The sequence below is a fragment of the Protomyctophum bolini genome, assembly GCF_963924005.1.
Source record: "Protomyctophum bolini genome assembly, chromosome: 5".
NCBI classification, from domain to species: Eukaryota; Metazoa; Chordata; class Actinopteri; order Myctophiformes; family Myctophidae; genus Protomyctophum; species Protomyctophum bolini.
In genome coordinates, this window is record NC_137866.1 from 35330757 (window position 1) to 35348426 (window position 17670).

At 45.2% G+C, this 17670-nt stretch overlaps 1 protein-coding gene across 1 annotated transcript in view; it reads right to left on the minus strand.

Annotated features, from left to right (window-relative positions):
* The window catches only part of tafa5l (TAFA chemokine like family member 5, like), a 39689-nt gene that overhangs the window by 12224 nt on the left and 9795 nt on the right, over nt 1-17670 (minus strand). Inside the window, exons 2-3 of the mRNA XM_080762736.1 lie at nt 15154-15303; nt 7881-8008 (exon numbers count right to left, since the gene is read on the minus strand). Of these exons, the coding sequence (XP_080618862.1) occupies nt 7881-8008; nt 15154-15303 (278 nt within the window). The remainder of the gene's footprint in view (nt 1-7880; nt 8009-15153; nt 15304-17670) is intronic.

A 17670-nucleotide genomic window follows, 5' to 3' on the forward strand; every position in this document is an offset into this window, starting at 1 on the left:
TATTAATGCCCTTTAACTTTGTTGTGTGTCATAGTGTGGATTCACTCACGCGTTTGGAATGCGTGAGTGAATCCACGTTATGAGTCTGGCCAATGCCAAGGCCAATATTACAGTGTGGCATAAAAGGGTAGCAACAATACTAAATAGACTATCGATTCTAGAACCTCACAACGCAGCACAATGTGAGCTTATAATAGAGACAGGGATATATAAATAGATATATAAAAATCACACTTGTGTGAAGTGAGGGCCGCTCATAATATCATCATACATCACATTCCGTGCTCAGCCAATCAAATCATCACAAAAGTCCTTCTGGCTAATCACTTTTGGCGTCTTCACTTTTTTGCCCTCACTTTTATCTTCAATATGTACTCTGCTCAGCCAGTCAAATCATCGCTATGGGGTGATCTGCCAATCACAAGCCACTGTTTGTGTTCACACAAACCCGGAAAGCTGGGCATAGGAGGGGCTAGCGCCCCTCAAAAATGCGCTTTACAATGCGCTTACAATTACTCAATGCGCTTTACAATGGTCCATTCATTCATCCATTGGGAGGTGAAGAGGCGAACAGTCAATGCCAGTGTCCTCACTTCCCACATTCACACACCAATGGTGGCAACCATTGCCTTCATTCACAATACAAAACAACAACTGAAGAGTGTAACAACAGCTTGTGACTCCACTGAACAGCGACAATATGAATACACAGCAGCAAGGTTGTATAGAGTGGCTTCACCACTGAGATAAAAGCTTGTGATGTGTATGTCTTCATTCACAATCTGCACAGATAATAAAAAATATTGGACAGGGAGGCCACGCCGTTATTAGACTTTCTATCTGTTCTTGCTGTTTTTATTAAACAATTTCAGAACACATTGTCGGGACTCGGCACCATGGCAGAGGTCTGCTCTCTACTGACTGCTTTCTAGTTTACATTTGTATTAATATTCCACATTATTTTTATAAATTGTCTCTCACTATTAGTCAGAGTGTGTTCTTTCCCATGAGGGGACAGTGTGTCTGGCAGCTTTTATCACACATTTCTTAACTGCCCTGAGGAAACTTTACTCAAGCATCCAGCGTCTGTGGGAAGCTCAGAGCAGTGGTGGGGTGGAAGCACACAGGTCCCAGCGGCTTTACTGCCTCTGTTTCTCCAACATTTGCTTCTTGTTCAACAAAATGGCTGAATTGCACCTGCTGACCAGCCCCAACATGAACAGCTAACATACATACCCCAGTCTTCTGTATTTTTCTGTGAAACCTGACTTGCAGCCTCCATAGTGGACACTGCAGTGTGTGACAGTACCTCTGATCCGAATGCATTTTACAGCTCTGATAGTTGTGGTGGTTATGTGCAATTATATGTAAATTCAGACGAATAATGTCACTAGTTCATAGTGGAAATATACTCAGAATTACATGTACTGTACATAAACTCCCTCACAGGTCTTTCCCAGGTCCACATTGCTGTCATGTACACATACAGTACAGTACTATATTAATGGTAGGCCTACTGTATGTTCGAGTCACATACAAATGAACAGAGAGAAAAACATTTCTGAACTTAAACTAGAGCAGGTGTCACAGATAAACCCATATGGAAGCATGTATGTTCCATTAACCACTTAAACCCTGTATATAAAAATAGCACATCTACCGGCTCATTGCAAAGTGTTGTGACCTTGTAGATCTGCTATTTTAATGTCTAACGCTTTCCTACTTTTGCAGAATGTTCTCCTATTTTTGCCTAATGTCCAGAACAAGGACACTAAGGTTCAAGTGTTGTACTCCTCTCTCTGTTCTCTGATCAAGGCTAGCCCACCGTAGCCCTTGCTAGATTTTACTCAAAGGCCAACGTAACTTATTCTCATATCTACTCTCATCATATTTCGTACCAATGCTGAGCAGAGGATGCCCTTTCACGTACCATGGTTACGATGGCATAATGATCACAACTGATTCCCGCCACCCTATCGGTATGCAACTCGGACAGCGCTGAGTCGACCATCGATCACACCTGGCGTGCCGATTCTGCACATTTACAGGCAGTCACCACCAGGCCATCGCCAACCCCAGGCTGTCAAGTACATCAAACCACCAACATTTCCAAATCCATTTAGATCTCAAGGAGATAAACGGCTCCATTGGTGACTGTGACTCTTTCATGTTCCCAGTGAGGAGTCTCTCTGGTCTGGCAGATTTCCTACAGGAGGATATGAAGGAATTCTGGTCTAATGAAACATTACTTGAGTGTTATCAGCTTGTCATAGAAGTTATAATATTACAAAAGAGGTCATTGAACAGGTTCAGCTGTCTGACAAATATTATTTCATCCATTTGTGATTGAAGTTCTATGAACAACAGCAAACAAAATGTACGTGTTTTTAAATTGGTTTAAAAAACAACAGCAATAAAACAAATACAAATGCACCACTGCAGCTATTCAGTTCCACTCAACAGGCAACAGCATGGCAATTTTGTAATGCGTGTAATTTGCCCCCCCAGCTACTGTCAAGTGTTGTCTCACGGACATAAGTTGCACATGAAATCTTCAGTGACAGACAGTGTGATCAAATCAGTGATTCAATTACAGAACCTGCAGTTCATGAAACAAAGCTCCCTCTGTATCTTTGCTGTGATATCCATGTGGCACGGCGGTGCATTTCCTTACGACCACTGTCAAGGTTTTGGCCGGGCGTTCCACACATACAAACACTATTGCCATTGGCCAGGGTGGGAAGACGGGCGGAGAGGGCATTCCCTTTTGCTGCACTAGTGACTCCTAGTCTGCCTGTTCAGTGGGGAGCTGAACATTCCTCTGCATGTGCTATGTCCTCCCTGTGTGAAACTTCTCCATATCAGGGAAACGAAGCGGACTGGTAAAAATAAGAGTGGAAATAATTAATTAACCACTGTGTGGGAGATGTCTCTCACGCACAGTGCCTTCCGTTCCCTCCTGAAAGAAAAAGTAAGGGTCAGCAGCGAGACTACACTGCAAGGGGAATGGTAATTTGCATAATGACTAAATTGGTTGAGGGAAAGGGAAAATGAAAAGAAAGAAGAAACTGCCTATAGTCTCTTCCATAAGTCAAGAAGCGTTTTTAGCTGGGTTTGTTTTAATTTGCACTCACGGCACTCATGTGGCAAAGGCCAATGCAACAGCGCTCACTCACTGTGCTGTGAGCTGGTATACTGATCTACTACACTCCACATTCATCTTGACCGTGTTGTTGACCATTCACCTCAGTGACTGCCCTCCTCTTCACTCCCATAAACAATTAGGTCTCTTGTGCCACCGCGGCAATCCATTTCTATAAACATACTGTAGGTGCTCCGAGCGTGTCTGGACTTTTGATGTCCAGACACCCTCGGAGCACACCGCTAGTTCGAAGGCGGTCCCAAGACGAGACAGCCCACAATCAGGTTTGTAGCACCACCCGAACCCCCCCCCCCCACCCTCCATCCCATCGGGCTTTCCACCCAGGAGAATATCATATTTGAACCTTTCAGCGGCTCACTAGTGAAGACAAATTGCCAGCTTGTTTGGGGAGCCTCTGGAGAGTGATTCATATTAATGGCTGCCTGGCAATGTGAGCGGGCTGCATATGCAAACTCCATTAGCGGGTTAGCCTGGAGTGTGTGACCTGGCAGTGCCACCGCTAGCTACACACCCCAGAGGGGGGGGGAGCGCAGAATTTAGAACGAGCTGCAGGTGCAGGGGGAAAGTGTGTGTGAAGCGTGTGTGTGTGTGTGTGTTTGGGGACACAAAGATGAGGACCTACATGCAGGCACATACACAAATGCATACTGTGCACACACAGATGGGCACACGCACACGCGCGCGCGCACGCACGCACGCACACGCACACACACACACACACACACACACACACACACACACACACACACACACACACACACACACACACACACACACACACACACACACAATATACAAAGTGCTTGGCTGATTGCCTAACTGCAGCTTGACGCTTGCTCAATCCTGGCTCTCTTATACCTCTCTCTGTCTCTCTCTCTCTCTGTCTCTCTCTCTCTCTGTCTCTGTCTCTCACTCTGTCTCTCTCTCTCTCTCTCTCTCTCTCGCTCTCTCTCTCTCTCTCTGTCCTCTGCCCTGTGATTCTCTCCATCCCGCCAGAGTCTGATCAATCCTCTTTATAGATTTCTCATTTTCATCCATCTTGTGGAATGTGCTTCCCTCTCATTACAGGTCCTTACAGTACAACAAATGTCTCTTCTGCTTAGCTGCCAAGTCTCGCCCCTTCCAAACAAACGAAACGCAACGCAACACAACACAACACAACACAACACAACCAAAGTACACACACACACACACACACACACACACACACACACACACACACACACACACAGCCCAAACAAACATCGCTCACAATTAACTTCTCCAAAAGTCCTTCACTGAAAGCTAATGGAGGGTATGCAGCGTAATCGGCATTTTTTTTTAATAAATAAATGTATTGATCTTTTAGAAAATCTATTTACCAAGCTGTAAACACAAACGGTGCAGTGGCAACGCAAGCATGAAATCTGGCACAGCGGCGGGGGTGTGGAGGGCGAGGGAAGAGGAAGAGAGAAAGTGAGAGAGAGAGAGAGAGAGTGTCTGAAACTCATCAGACACACTACAGTATATTCACTGGCTGACCTCTGACACCGTGGACCTGTCAATGAGCTCTCTGTCCCCACTGTCACCGCAGGCTAACCGCTGACATCAACACACTCTGTCTGCGCTGTCTGCCCGCCTCTGTAGGTTATACCATCTCTGCTGCTTATTCCTGTACTCACCACCCAACTCTCACTCCCTGTAGGTCAGGGGTTCTCAACCCCTTATTTTAGGTTTTTGTTTTCATAAGAAAAAGACCTTCTGCACACCTACAGTACAATGGACAGGTGAGTCGGATAACTGGAACTGAGAAGTAGAGAAAAAAGAATCCCGAACACTGTCTTCACTTGAGTTTATATTTATTGAGCAACGTTTCGGTCATCAGACCTTCATCAGGCATAAAGAAGAACTGACAAACAGTCAGTATTAGTACAACTCTGGGATCAGCGGGGGCCAATCAAATGCCCCGCGCCAATTCGTTACCATGGAGAGGACTGCCCACAGGTGAGTACAGGTGGTATATTTTTTCCATGATTGCGAGACATAGTCAAAGCCTTTCCAGGGGGTCCCCAGCCCAAAACGTTGAGAACCCCTGCTGTAGGACAGGTTGTACCGTCTCTGCTGCTTATTCCTACGCTCACCACCCAACTCTCACTCCCTGTAGGACAGGTTGTACCGTCTCTGCTGCTTATTCCTATACGCTCACCACCCAACTCTCACTCCCTGTAGGACAGGTTGTACCGTCTCTGCTGCTTATTCCTACGCTCACCACCCAACTCTCACTCCCTGTAGGACAGGTTGTACCGTCTCTGCTGCTTATTCCTACGCTCACCACCCAACTCTCACTCCCTGTAGGACAGGTTGTACCGTCTCTGCTGCTTATTCCTACGCTCACCACCCAACTCTCACTCCCTGTAGGACAGGTTGTACCGTCTCTGCTGCTTATTCCTACGCTCACCACCCAACTCTCACTCCCTGTAGGACAGGTTGTACCGTCTCTGCTGCTTATTCCTATACGCTCACCACCCAACTCTCACTCCCTGTAGGACAGGTTGTACCGTCTCTGCTGCTTATTCCTGCGCTCACCACCCAACTCTCACTCCCTGTAGGACAGGTTGTACCGTCTCTGCTGCTTATTCCTACGCTCACCACCCAACTCTCACTCCCTGTAGGACAGGTTGTACCGTCTCTGCTGCTTATTCCTATACGCTCACCACCCAACTCTCACTCCCTGTAGGACAGGTTGTACCGTCTCTGCTGCTTATTCCTGCGCTCACCACCCAACTCTCACTCCCTGTAGGACAGGTTGTACCGTCTCTGCTGCTTATTCCTACGCTCACCACCCAACTCTCACTCCCTGTAGGACAGGTTGTACCGTCTCTGCTGCTTATTCCTACACTCACCACCCAACTCTCACTCCCTGTAGGACAGGTTGTACCGTCTCTGCTGCTTATTCCTACACTCACCACCCAACTCTCACTCCCTGTAGGACAGGTTGTACCGTCTCTGCTGCTTATTCCTGCGCTCACCACCCAACTCTCACTCCCTCCCTCCCAGTGGTGGAAGGAAACATTACTCACGTTCTTAATTTAACTCAAGCTGTGCCAGAACGAGATAATCTCGAGAATAGTTATTTAATCCTCCTGTGCCAAAACGAGACTACGAGATTTGATTAATAAGCATTATAAAAAATATTTTTGGCGCCACAATCTCCCCTAGAGGGCTGGGATGGATTGTGTTAAGTAAATAAAGTATCAATACTGCAATGTAGAAATACACTGTTACAAGCAAAAGTCCGGAATTTAAATGTAGGACTGAGGCCGATTCTAAATCGCTAACGTTTTCTGAAGAATTCAAATTTTGAATTTTGAATTAAAAAATTAAAAAAATGTTATGTTGCTATATACTGTACATAGCAACAAGAACCCCATGGGTTCCCGTCCTAAAGGGTAAAAACACCAAAAGGGGTTCCCGCCTAGAATAGAACAGGTATCAAAATGTAAAAGTAAAAGAACTCCTTATGCAGAATGTCCCATTTCAAAGGTATAAGAATCTTTCGAAAATAGCAGATCTACAAGCTCGAGCTTGTACATCGGCTATCTTCCAAATGTATAATAGGGCTGAAGTGGTATAGTAATAATAAGTAACTAAAGTTTTCAAATAAATGTAATGGAGTAAAAGTACAATATTTGGAGATATAGTGGAGTAGAAGTAAAAGTATTGGAAAATTGGAAATACACCAGTAAAGTAAACCTCAAAGTTGTAGTACAGTACTTATGTAAATGTACTTCGTAACTTTACACCACTGCTCCCTCCCCTCCCTCCCTCAACCTCAGGTGAACCTCCCTGGATCGTCTGCAGGTGCAACACAACCGCCACTCCGCCAGGCAGGAACATAGAGGGGGGAAAAGGAAGGGAAAAAAAGTGTCCTCAATGCCCTCGCCGCTTTGAAGTTGCTGAACACGTCGTGCGGTGGGCCCTGGCTGCGCGTTGACGGGAGCGAGTCACGCTCTGATCCACTGAGCGTGGAGCACGTGGTCCACCAGATGTGAGGAGAGCGCTACCTATTTTGCTTTGGAGCCCCCATCTTACGTCTGACACAAGATGAGATCTATGCGGAGTACGCGCACACTCATGCAAACACACCCACACACATGCAAACACACCCACACACAGACACAGTCTTCTTGTGTCTTTCAAACACGTTAAGCACTGAATTACTGATTACTTACACAAAGGCAATGATTTATTCTATTACAAATGTATTTTTTTTAATAGAGGCATTATAAAGGAAAATATGCAAAAAAAATAAAATATGAAAAAGCTACTACTGTAGATGGGTTATCATATATCAATTTACTTATATTGATCCTATAAACAATTTAATATAGGTATGGTTTTGCCCACTCAATTTAAAATTAACGTACCAATTTTGAAGAACCAAAAATAACTGAACCGGTTCCCGTTGGGAACCAACCGGTGGAAAAAGGGTCATAGTGAAAATAGCTGATATACAAGCTTACAACATGAGCTTATACAGTTGCTTTCATTATTTTTGAAACATACTTTTAGAAAATCTTGAAAGATGACAGTTTTTTTTTACTATTTTGACATATTTTATATGTTGACAGTATAATGACCCCAAAATGCAAGATATGATTTTGTGCAACATATCTTGGACTACCTCCCTGTGCCCCTTCAAGGGGGCAGGACCCCATATTGGGAAACACTGGATTACCGTGACGGTCTTGATGCGTCCGCTGCCTCTGGTGCAGGTCCAGCCCGATCGGTTGAAAAGGAGGCCGCACGCCTCGCCCTCCAAGCAGGGAGCCATCTCACACCACTGACGACTCCTCACGATGCGCGCTGTGGGTAGACAGAGACCGAGGCAAATTAGCGCAATATAACCTCTGACTTAAACCCTAGCGTCCCTATTGTGGGGGCATAGGCGAATGGCAATTTTTTGGGGAGAAAACTTTTGTATAAACATTTTACTTTAATTATGCAAAGAACAAGAAAATAAGTGAAAACTGAAAATGTCATTGAATTTTATTTTATTTAACCACCACTTAAGACCTATTCAAGCATAATAAACTTTTGAAAAGTTTCACTTGTAATGACACCCCCAATCTAGGGACACCAGGGTGAAAGTTAGTTAAAAATCAGCACGCATCGGCTGCATAATTGCAGAGACTGATGTCTTCAGAAAGGTCGAATAATGGCAGTTGGCAGATATATTGACCAGTCGGGCTCTAGCCAGGTCATCGAAAACAAATTGGACTTTCTTTGATTTCTATCTGAAGTTTATTTGTCTGCAGTAGGTGGCATGGGGTGACAGACTCTCGTTTCCTCTCACTCTCTCTGTCCCTCTCTGTAATTTGTTTGTGTGCGACACTGGATTAGCATTCGGCCCGTAGTCCACACTGATAAGCACTGATTGTTCTTTGCACAGTGCGGCACACACAGAAACACTCCAAAGGTTATCTGCTCCCTGTGGACCTGGCCGCAGCCGCCCGCCATGCTCCTGTCCCGTCTGCCCGGCCAGCCGTCCCTCGGGCGTGCAGCGAGGGAAAGAAATTGAAAGAGAGGGACTGAGGCTTGTTCGAAGGTCCACACTGAGAGACAGGGGTGGGGGAGACTGAGAGAGAGGAGGGGGAAGGGAGGTAACCTGGTGACATTTACCCGGAAGGTAACCCTGGAACAAACCTTGTTAACACTCTGTCATTTGAAATAGGTCCTTGGAGTCGGACCCTGGTGCTGCTATGCCATAAAGACATGTCATCCAGTGAGATTTATTGAGCCTTACAAACAGCGGCCACATGTATGTACGAGTGCGCACGCACGCATGCACGCACACGCGCGCACACACACACACACACACACACACACACACACACACACACACACACACACACACACACACACACACACACACACACACACACACACACACACAATTACAGCTCTGTAGATATGAGGTCATTTCCCCTCAGCAAATAATGAATACTGTTGACAGTTGACACACATGAAGGAGGCATTCTATCCTGGTATGTGGAAATGAGGCTATGGACTCCATGTAGACTCACCCCTCCTTTACATGATGAAGAAGACAGCATAAACAAGATATGCACCACCAACACCCCCCCCCCCCCACAACACATACAGCTAGATTTCAACACATCATTATTTGTGGTCGGCGCTGCGCTGCCCGTTGATTCCCTGACAAGCGGTGGTGGGGCGAGCGCGACCCCGCTACCCCACTACTGACACAGAAGACCGCCGCGGGGTGAATTTCATTGTCACAGCCATCCGTCAGGCGCAACAAAGCGTAGATTTATCAGTCACTTGCAGATGTAGTTTTGAGTGCATTATGGGAGACTGGCAAAACTCAATTTCCAGGGGCACAGAATAAAAGCTGAGTAGGCAAAGTAGATGGAGTGCTGACTAACGGCAGAGTGCATCAGCCCACCCACCAAGGCTAGTGGTACTTGGCTGAAATAAAATGCATTTTTCATCCACTGCATCTGCTGCCCATGGATCTAGATACTGTTGTATGGAACCCACACTTGTTAGTATTATTTTTTTATTCAAAGCCATCTAACTCGATCAGTGTTGACTGGTGGATTGCTGGATTCCATGCGTCCACGCACAATACGCTCAATGTATGTATGCTGCGGCTGATGTCAAACAAATTTGCTTTTGTGCATATTGTATGCGCACACACACGCACACGCACACACAGTCACAAACACACACACGCCTATCTACAGATTTTCCATTTCGCATCTCATTTAGTCTTGCGGAAAGAAATGACCGTCATCATGTTATCATGTATCTTATAATAGCTCTATATGAGGTTGCTGAAATTCTCGGCTGATGCAAACAGCTGAGTTGCTGGATGGAATGTAAATCTATACAGTATATCGTTTTACCCGCCATCAGTTAGGCTTCTTTTGCACAATTTCGCTGAGTTTGGTGCAACTGAAGACCTGTCCCCCCAGGAGGTATATGGATCTGCTATTTTCAAACACTATATTAATGACATGACACCTGGATGAATGTAATTAAGTGGTGTGGAGAGGTGAGACAAGTTGTAATATATATATATATATATAGGTAAATGGTGCATTTATATAGCGCCTTTATCCAAAGCACTTTACAATGTGCATGACATTCACCCATTCACACACACTCCGATGGCGGTTGGAAACCATAAAGGCACCAACCTGCTCATCGGGAGCAGTGACAGGTTCAGTGTCTTTCTCAAGGACACTTTGACAGTAACACAGGGGGAGACCGGGATCGAAGCGGGATCCTTCCGATTCCCAAGCGGCTGCTCTACCTCCTGAGCCGCTGCCGTTCATGGGGGTATACTGTACGACGTTCAGGCCAACTCTGACTCCTGCACGGCATGGGTGGCCTAGTATACAGACAGACAGACAGACAGATGCCAGCTGTGTCGGATTTCCACCCAGAGGCTGTGGACAGCAGCCCGGGGATGTCAGCTGCCCAGGTCCCAGCAGTGTTATAGAGACTCGCCTGTCACTGCCTTTGGCCCTTCCACCAGATCACACCACATGTGTCTCAGCGAAAAGCATGCCGCCAAGCCCGGGCTGACCATGGCTAGAGACGACTGGGCGAGCATACGCTTGCATTGGTGGAGGAAGTACTCGGTTTGGTAACACTTCAATTAAAGGTCGAGACTATATTGCATTACAATCGCAATTATAATGCATTAGAATGCACTTATAAGGCTGCAACACTTTACAAATGGCCATAATTATGCACATAACATCATACTGACAAGGTTTAAGCATTACAAGTGCTGGTCCTGATGCATTATAAGCTCAGCACAACAGCACATTTATAACTACCATAACATAGTCAGTTATAAAGTGTGAGCTCAAGTACTTCACAATTGTACTAAAGTACAGTGCCTGAGTAAATGCACTTATAGCAGTTACTTTACACCACTGTGCGCCTGTGACCACAGCAGGATGAGAACGTAGGAGAGAAGACAAAGAGAGAGAGGGGGGGGTGATAAGGGTAAGATAGAGGGATGTGCAAGAGTTGGAGTGGGAGTAAAAACCGAGGCAGAAAGAGAGAGAGAGAGAGAGAGAGAGAGAGAGAGAGAGAGAGAGAGAGAGAGAGAGAGAGAGAGAGAGAGAGAGAGCGCACGCTGGAAAAAGATGAAGCTTGCAGCTGTAGATACATCTTGCTGCATGCAGACTCTCTTCATATTAGCTGTCGAGCTTTATATGGCTGTGGTGGCATGGCAACAGAGGGCCGAGGAGAGAGCGACAAAGAGAGAGAGAGAGATAGGGACAGAGAGAGAGAGAGAGAGAGAGAGAGAGAGAGAGAGAGAGAGAAAGAAAGTGAGAGAGACTGGGGGAGAGAGAAAGATGCAGAGAGAGAGAGACGGAGAGAGAGAGAGAGAGAGACGGAGAGAGACAGACAGAAAGACAGACAGAAGGGAGAGAGAAATCAGGAGAGAAGAGGAGATTACAATGAGAGGCGGGAGATGAGCAACAAAAAGCCCATAATCCCCCTGTGTATGCAGACTTAATCAGCACAATGGCAACACACCTCCCCACAAAACGAGGGGCTAAAAGCCAGCAACACCTAGGCTAACGGGAGTGCAAGAACACGGTATTGGTGCTTTTATACAGTAACACCTAGGCTAACGGGAGCGCTGGCAAGAACAAGGTATTGTTGGCTTTATACAGTAAACACTGAATTTATTTGTCTTGCAATGTAAATGGTGCAAGCGATACCAGTTAGTCTGCTTGAAAAGAATGTACAGATGAAGCGGATTCTCTCCAATCGCACAGTGGAAAGACGCAGCTGACTGAAAAGAGTCAAAGTTAACGAGGCAATGCCCTGGCGGCTGGCGTAGCCGTCTGGGCACCTTGGCTGGTAATCCAGTCTGGCAATGTGCCGCGGGTTCGACTCCCGATTCCGACGGCCTTTACTGCGTGTCATCCCCCATCTCTATCCCCATTTCCTGTCAGCCTACTGTATACCTATCCCACCATAAAATGAAAGCCACAAAAAACTCTTCAAGGCCTCTACATAGACCATTTTGTTCCTTGCGTGGGGGAGTCAAACGGACACAAAAAACGCAAGGTTATTTTAGACATGCAGAGTATAGTTTTGAACCATGCCATCATAAACTGTGATGGAGAACTCCCGAGGAAGAAGATCAAGCCTTTAGAGTATATTATTTATAACTATGCTCTATGTTGACAGCAGCTATGGCTAGTTAGCCATCTAGCTTTGGCTAGCCATCTTTATGGAGAAATACTCTGTTACAAGTAATCGTTCTCACAAGTAAAACTCCTCACTGTCTGTACATGATCTGTGTAATATGTTGTGACTTTTTATTCTCTTCCAGGACGTCCCAACGGTCCCATGCAGACCATGATTTGGTTTGGTTGCGTTGGCTTGGGATCAGATGTCAACCCGACGGAGCGAGACAGATCACGTAACCGATGCAACGCAAGGGAGGAATTTCTCTCGCCAACTGTTCCTTATATATTCTTGCGTCGATTACGTTCGACTCTGTCAAGCACTTAAGGCAGCTGCACACTGACGATAAGTTATCCATCTCCTTATGCGGCCGACGTCGGTGCGGTGCTATTGAGGGGTCGGGACCTGGTCAGGACTTCTGATATTACGCCCATTAACAACCGGACTTGTTTGTTCGGGGCTCGACAGGCTAAGCCTGTTGTTAGCCCTGAGCTGGTGAAAAGTGTTTTGTTTTGGTGCGGAGACGGAGACTCTGGTGTTGCCAGATTCTTTGAGTGAACCAGGTATATGAAAATAAGCCCAAAAGAAGCGACCGGTTTCACCACTTGAGCCCTATTACATCAGCTATTTTCAAAATGACTCTTGAAAGCAAGACCATATAAGCAACTACACTTCAGAGATAAGCCCAAGCAAAAGCAAACCGCAACTATGAATATTTTATATTTATATTTTATAATAAGTAGACCTGGCAACACGCTGCAGCCCAGCGCATGCGCAAAAACAATGTTTCATCGGCCGACTGGTTTGGGCTGAACTTGAAATGCATAGTTTGTTGCACTCTGTTGGAGTTGGAAAGAGTCTCTTTGGTGGAGAGACACCTTTAGAGGGTGGAACTCTTTGTTCACAGCAGACTCAATAATCCTTTGTGGACACGTTACTGCTGATGCAGTGATTGAAGTGTTATGTCCGAGAGGTAAATGCAATTATGTGTGCATGTAGTTTGCAAGTACAAAAAAGATGGTGGGGCATCTGATGTGCAATCTGATGTGCCGTCTGCTTCAAATAACTTTACTGACATTTGCAACCAGTAGGCGTACTATACCCTCAGGGCGTACATGGAGACCAGGAGGTCAGGGTCAGGAGACCACCTCCAACCACTGACTGCAGATGTGGTAGTTTTATCGTATTAACATACTCTAGTATAGAAACATACAGGTTAAAACGTCATTTTATGAATTAAAATAAATTCTGGATTGTAGTTTTAAATGAGCTCTTATATATCCTGCAGATTATCACAGGCTGTTTGAGAGCCGTTAAATTCTCTTTCCTGAATATGCGCCGAATATCCAGAGGATACTCAGCCTTTGCTGTGGTAATACTGCAGTAAGAGCAAAATTACTAAGATGAATAAGTGAAGGATACAAGCGGGACCGTCAAGCAAGAAAAAAACTACAATTAAGGGGGAAAGGGGAATTATAATCAAAATGGAGCTTTAAAAAAATTGATTATTCTTTTGAAGGCATATCTGCTTTTTTAAATGGAGACTGGAACGAGGCGTTTGGGAACCATTTCAGGTCAATTAAATTTGTGCCAGCGTGGCATGCGTAATAATTAGGGTGAGCCTCCAGGATGCCCTGATGGTAAATACCTGCTGAGCTGTAAAGCTCTGAGACAGCATCTTTACAGGGGGATCATTGAAGGTGCTTAGGTGCAGTGTGGGTGAAATTCTGTAGCGACGGGCAAGTTTTCAGTTGTCAGCGACCTGGCGGCCGAGCTTGCCAGCATGCAGGCCCTGTCTTTAATGCACTGGCTATTAATGGAGCGTACTGGGGGAAGGCAGGTTAGGCAGCCAGTAATAATCAATCTCTTGCCAGTGTAATCATAGTTCTCTCTTAGTTAATTGTGTCTGTTGAGTGTTACAGTCCGCTGTCTGCAGAGTCAGAGAGCAAGAGAGAGAGAGGGGGAGAGAGAGATAAATAGGGAGATGGAGGGAGGGCGGGAGAGGTGTTAATTTAACTGGGATTGTAAAAATGGACCTGCAAGGGCCTTGAGATACACAATGTCATTGAGCGTTTGGATTTGGCCAATCCTCCCATGTTGTGTTGTTCCTCTCCTGCTGCAGAGCCGCAGCATTCCGCATACACTGGAGTCAGCATATGGCAATTACTGCACAGTAGAGTTTGCATGGCTGGTAATGTCTTCCCGATTTAAAACCGCAAGTTAAATCCTCGTGTTGCACTGGGACAAAAGCTATTGTCCACAGCGCATGCAAAACCGAGCAGGCGCCAATCACGGGCTTCAACCTCAGACGAAGTAAAAAAACGCATGACAAATGAGTTTATGCCCGGCTCCAGAGCAGCGATGCAGTGGTAAGCATAAAGTTCTTTCGACTGTTCAAAACACTTTCGACTGTTCAAAACTGATTTGAAAAATGTTCAAAAATAGCATTGTAGCAGATGTACAAGCTCACAACGCTTCACAATGTGACATGTTATGAGGTTGTAGATTGTCTATTTTTATTTTAGGGCTGGGGGGGGGGGCTTTATTTGAAAGTGTACAGTAAGCTGACAAGAAATGGGGGGGAGAGAGATGGGGAGTGACACGTAGCAAAGGTCGCCGGAATCGGAAGTCGAACCCGCGACACGCTGTCAGGCGTGCATTAGCAGCCTACTGTAGGTGCCCGGACCACTACACTAGCCGCCGGCCATAGATTGTCTATTGTTTAAGTGGTTAACAGATAGCGATCTTTATTACACACTCACCGTCGACACATGCCGGACGGGCCCGTGTAGTGCCTGCAATCTGGCCTCTCCGGCAGGCGCAGCGGGCCGTCTGCCGGGCGATGGTACGTCTGGGCATGCTGCTGTCTCGGTTCAGCATCACTATCTCACAGGTGCCCACCGCCAACTGGCCTGGCAAAGGGGAACAAAGCACATCACATTACCATAAAAAGGCAAATTACAAATGCTGTTGTTCATAGTCCAAAGTGCACACACAATCCCGCTGTGTTTGTTCCCACGTCTGCTCCGACCAATCAAAACGATACATTGGTGGAGGTGACATGTAGCGGTTTCGCAGCACGGCAGCCTTCAAACCAAGTCAGCTGACACATCTCATGGAAAGTAGACACACTTTCTTTTCAATGTGCTCCATGGTGACTGGGCACAGAATAAACTTCTGCGTTCTCGAGACTCCAGGGCAACGGCATTCTGGTTTATTTGTTTATTTATTTATTTCCTTACTTATTCTCCTTTCTGCAAAATGAAAATAGCGCTAGTCAGAATGGATACGGCCGGTACCTCTAAATTAGTGACCCATTTAAGTAACCCACATGGGTGTCTCAACATCAAATGTTCTGTTCAGCAAATTGTGTTTTTATCATCATTAAAAACATCAGAGAAGGTGAATTTTCTTCATCATCTCATGCCGGGGGAGCGAAGAGTCTGTAAAAAAGAAAAAACACTTTCAAACCTCAAAATGTGCCTCAAATTCTTTAGTTAAATAATCCCATTTAAATTATATCCGTGTGAAAAATTTAGAGAATCCAAAAACAATTTAAGATGAATGAGAGAGAGAACTTTTTTTCTCTAACAATCCGGGAGAACATTCGCCATGGAAATAATCACTTTAATAATAATAATAATAATCACTCATTTCAGAAATGTGATTGTAATTACTCTTAAAGCAAGGTTGAACTACTTAACTCTGAAGGTTAAAAGTTTAGTTCTTCTGGCCCCTGCTTTCTTGGCTCAACAGCTTTCCACTCCATTCCAGAAACTGCAGATCTAAGCATTTACAGTAGGTGGTCTAACGATCAGTATTATCTAGTCAATAGTCTCCTCTCACACACAGCTGAGTCAGAGGAACAGGAAACATCCCAGCCCTATGGAAAAACAATGCAATGTACTGTAGCATCAACAATTGCAACCCAAGTTTTATTCTAAGTTATTATTGCCTGAACTGAACATAATGACACCTACAGTATCAACATTGAATAGTAAGTGGTTTTGTTGAGGTACGTGTGCTGTAGGCATAATTGTAGCCTTTTATTTACACTGACCCTGTGCACTACGCACTACACACAGAACTATACTCTGTTATACTGTCTAACACTACTGTTTTCTAAAACATTAGCTCTATTCAGGGCACACTTTCATCTACCTTAGGCTTGAGGCTTGAGGGTAAAGGCCTACTTTCCACGCACACTAGAAAGAAAAACACTTCCACTGGTATGTTTGCTTTTCTATATACCAATTAGTGACAAAGGTTACAGACATTTCTGACCAACAGGCATTAAGGGACCAGCTCAGGAGATAGCGCAGCCATCATATGGAACTGGGAGGTTCCCTGTTTGATAGTGGTTGACATTGAAAACCACTTTGAAGAAATGCACCAATACGTCTTCGAAAGAACTGACTTGAATTTGAACTCTGTGGTTAATGCATTTAATTCATATGAAAGCAGCATTTAATTAAGAAATATGAATACGGTCTACTGTACATGTTTTCCACAAATGTAATTATCTCATAAAGCAGAAACTGTGTATAATTATATATAAATAACACTTCAAAAATCTACTCTAGTAAATGAGTCATGAATGAAAGCCTTAGACAGACATTGAAGCGAGGCGGAATTGCATTTGAAGTGCAAGGTCAAACGTTCCCAGTAACTGAGAGGACACATATGTGTACATTTTCAGAGTCACATTAACAGTAACACTGTATTTTACTGTGCATCTACTACAGTAGTGAGGCACCACTCCACTGATCTCGGAATTTAAACAGCGGCACCTTAAAATAAATCACACCCGTGTGAACTGAGTGGTGCAACTCCCCTCTCCCCCTGCCTCTCTCTCTCTCTCTCTCTCTCTCTCTCTCTCTCTCACACTCTGTATTTAGCAGGCAACAGTGCAACACTATCTCTCTCTCTCTCTCTGTTTCTGGCACAACAGCGCCACTTTTGCCCCTACTGGTACTCTAAACATAATCACATACAGTAGTTTAGGACATAGTCACGTTAGGACGGACATTGCTGTTCCTTGGAGTGGTTGCACCACTCAAAGAAACACACACACAATCGGCTGACTTTGAAGGTGATGCACCCACCTATACCCCCTCCATCCCTCCAATGGAGGATCATATCAGTGCCCTCTCCTATATTTTCAACAGATGACGTTAACAGATGAATGGGCCTCCTGACTGACTGTACATAATCGTATGATTGCTATTATTTGAGCTTATCGCAAATATTTTGCATAATCATCCTTGTGAAAACAGCTG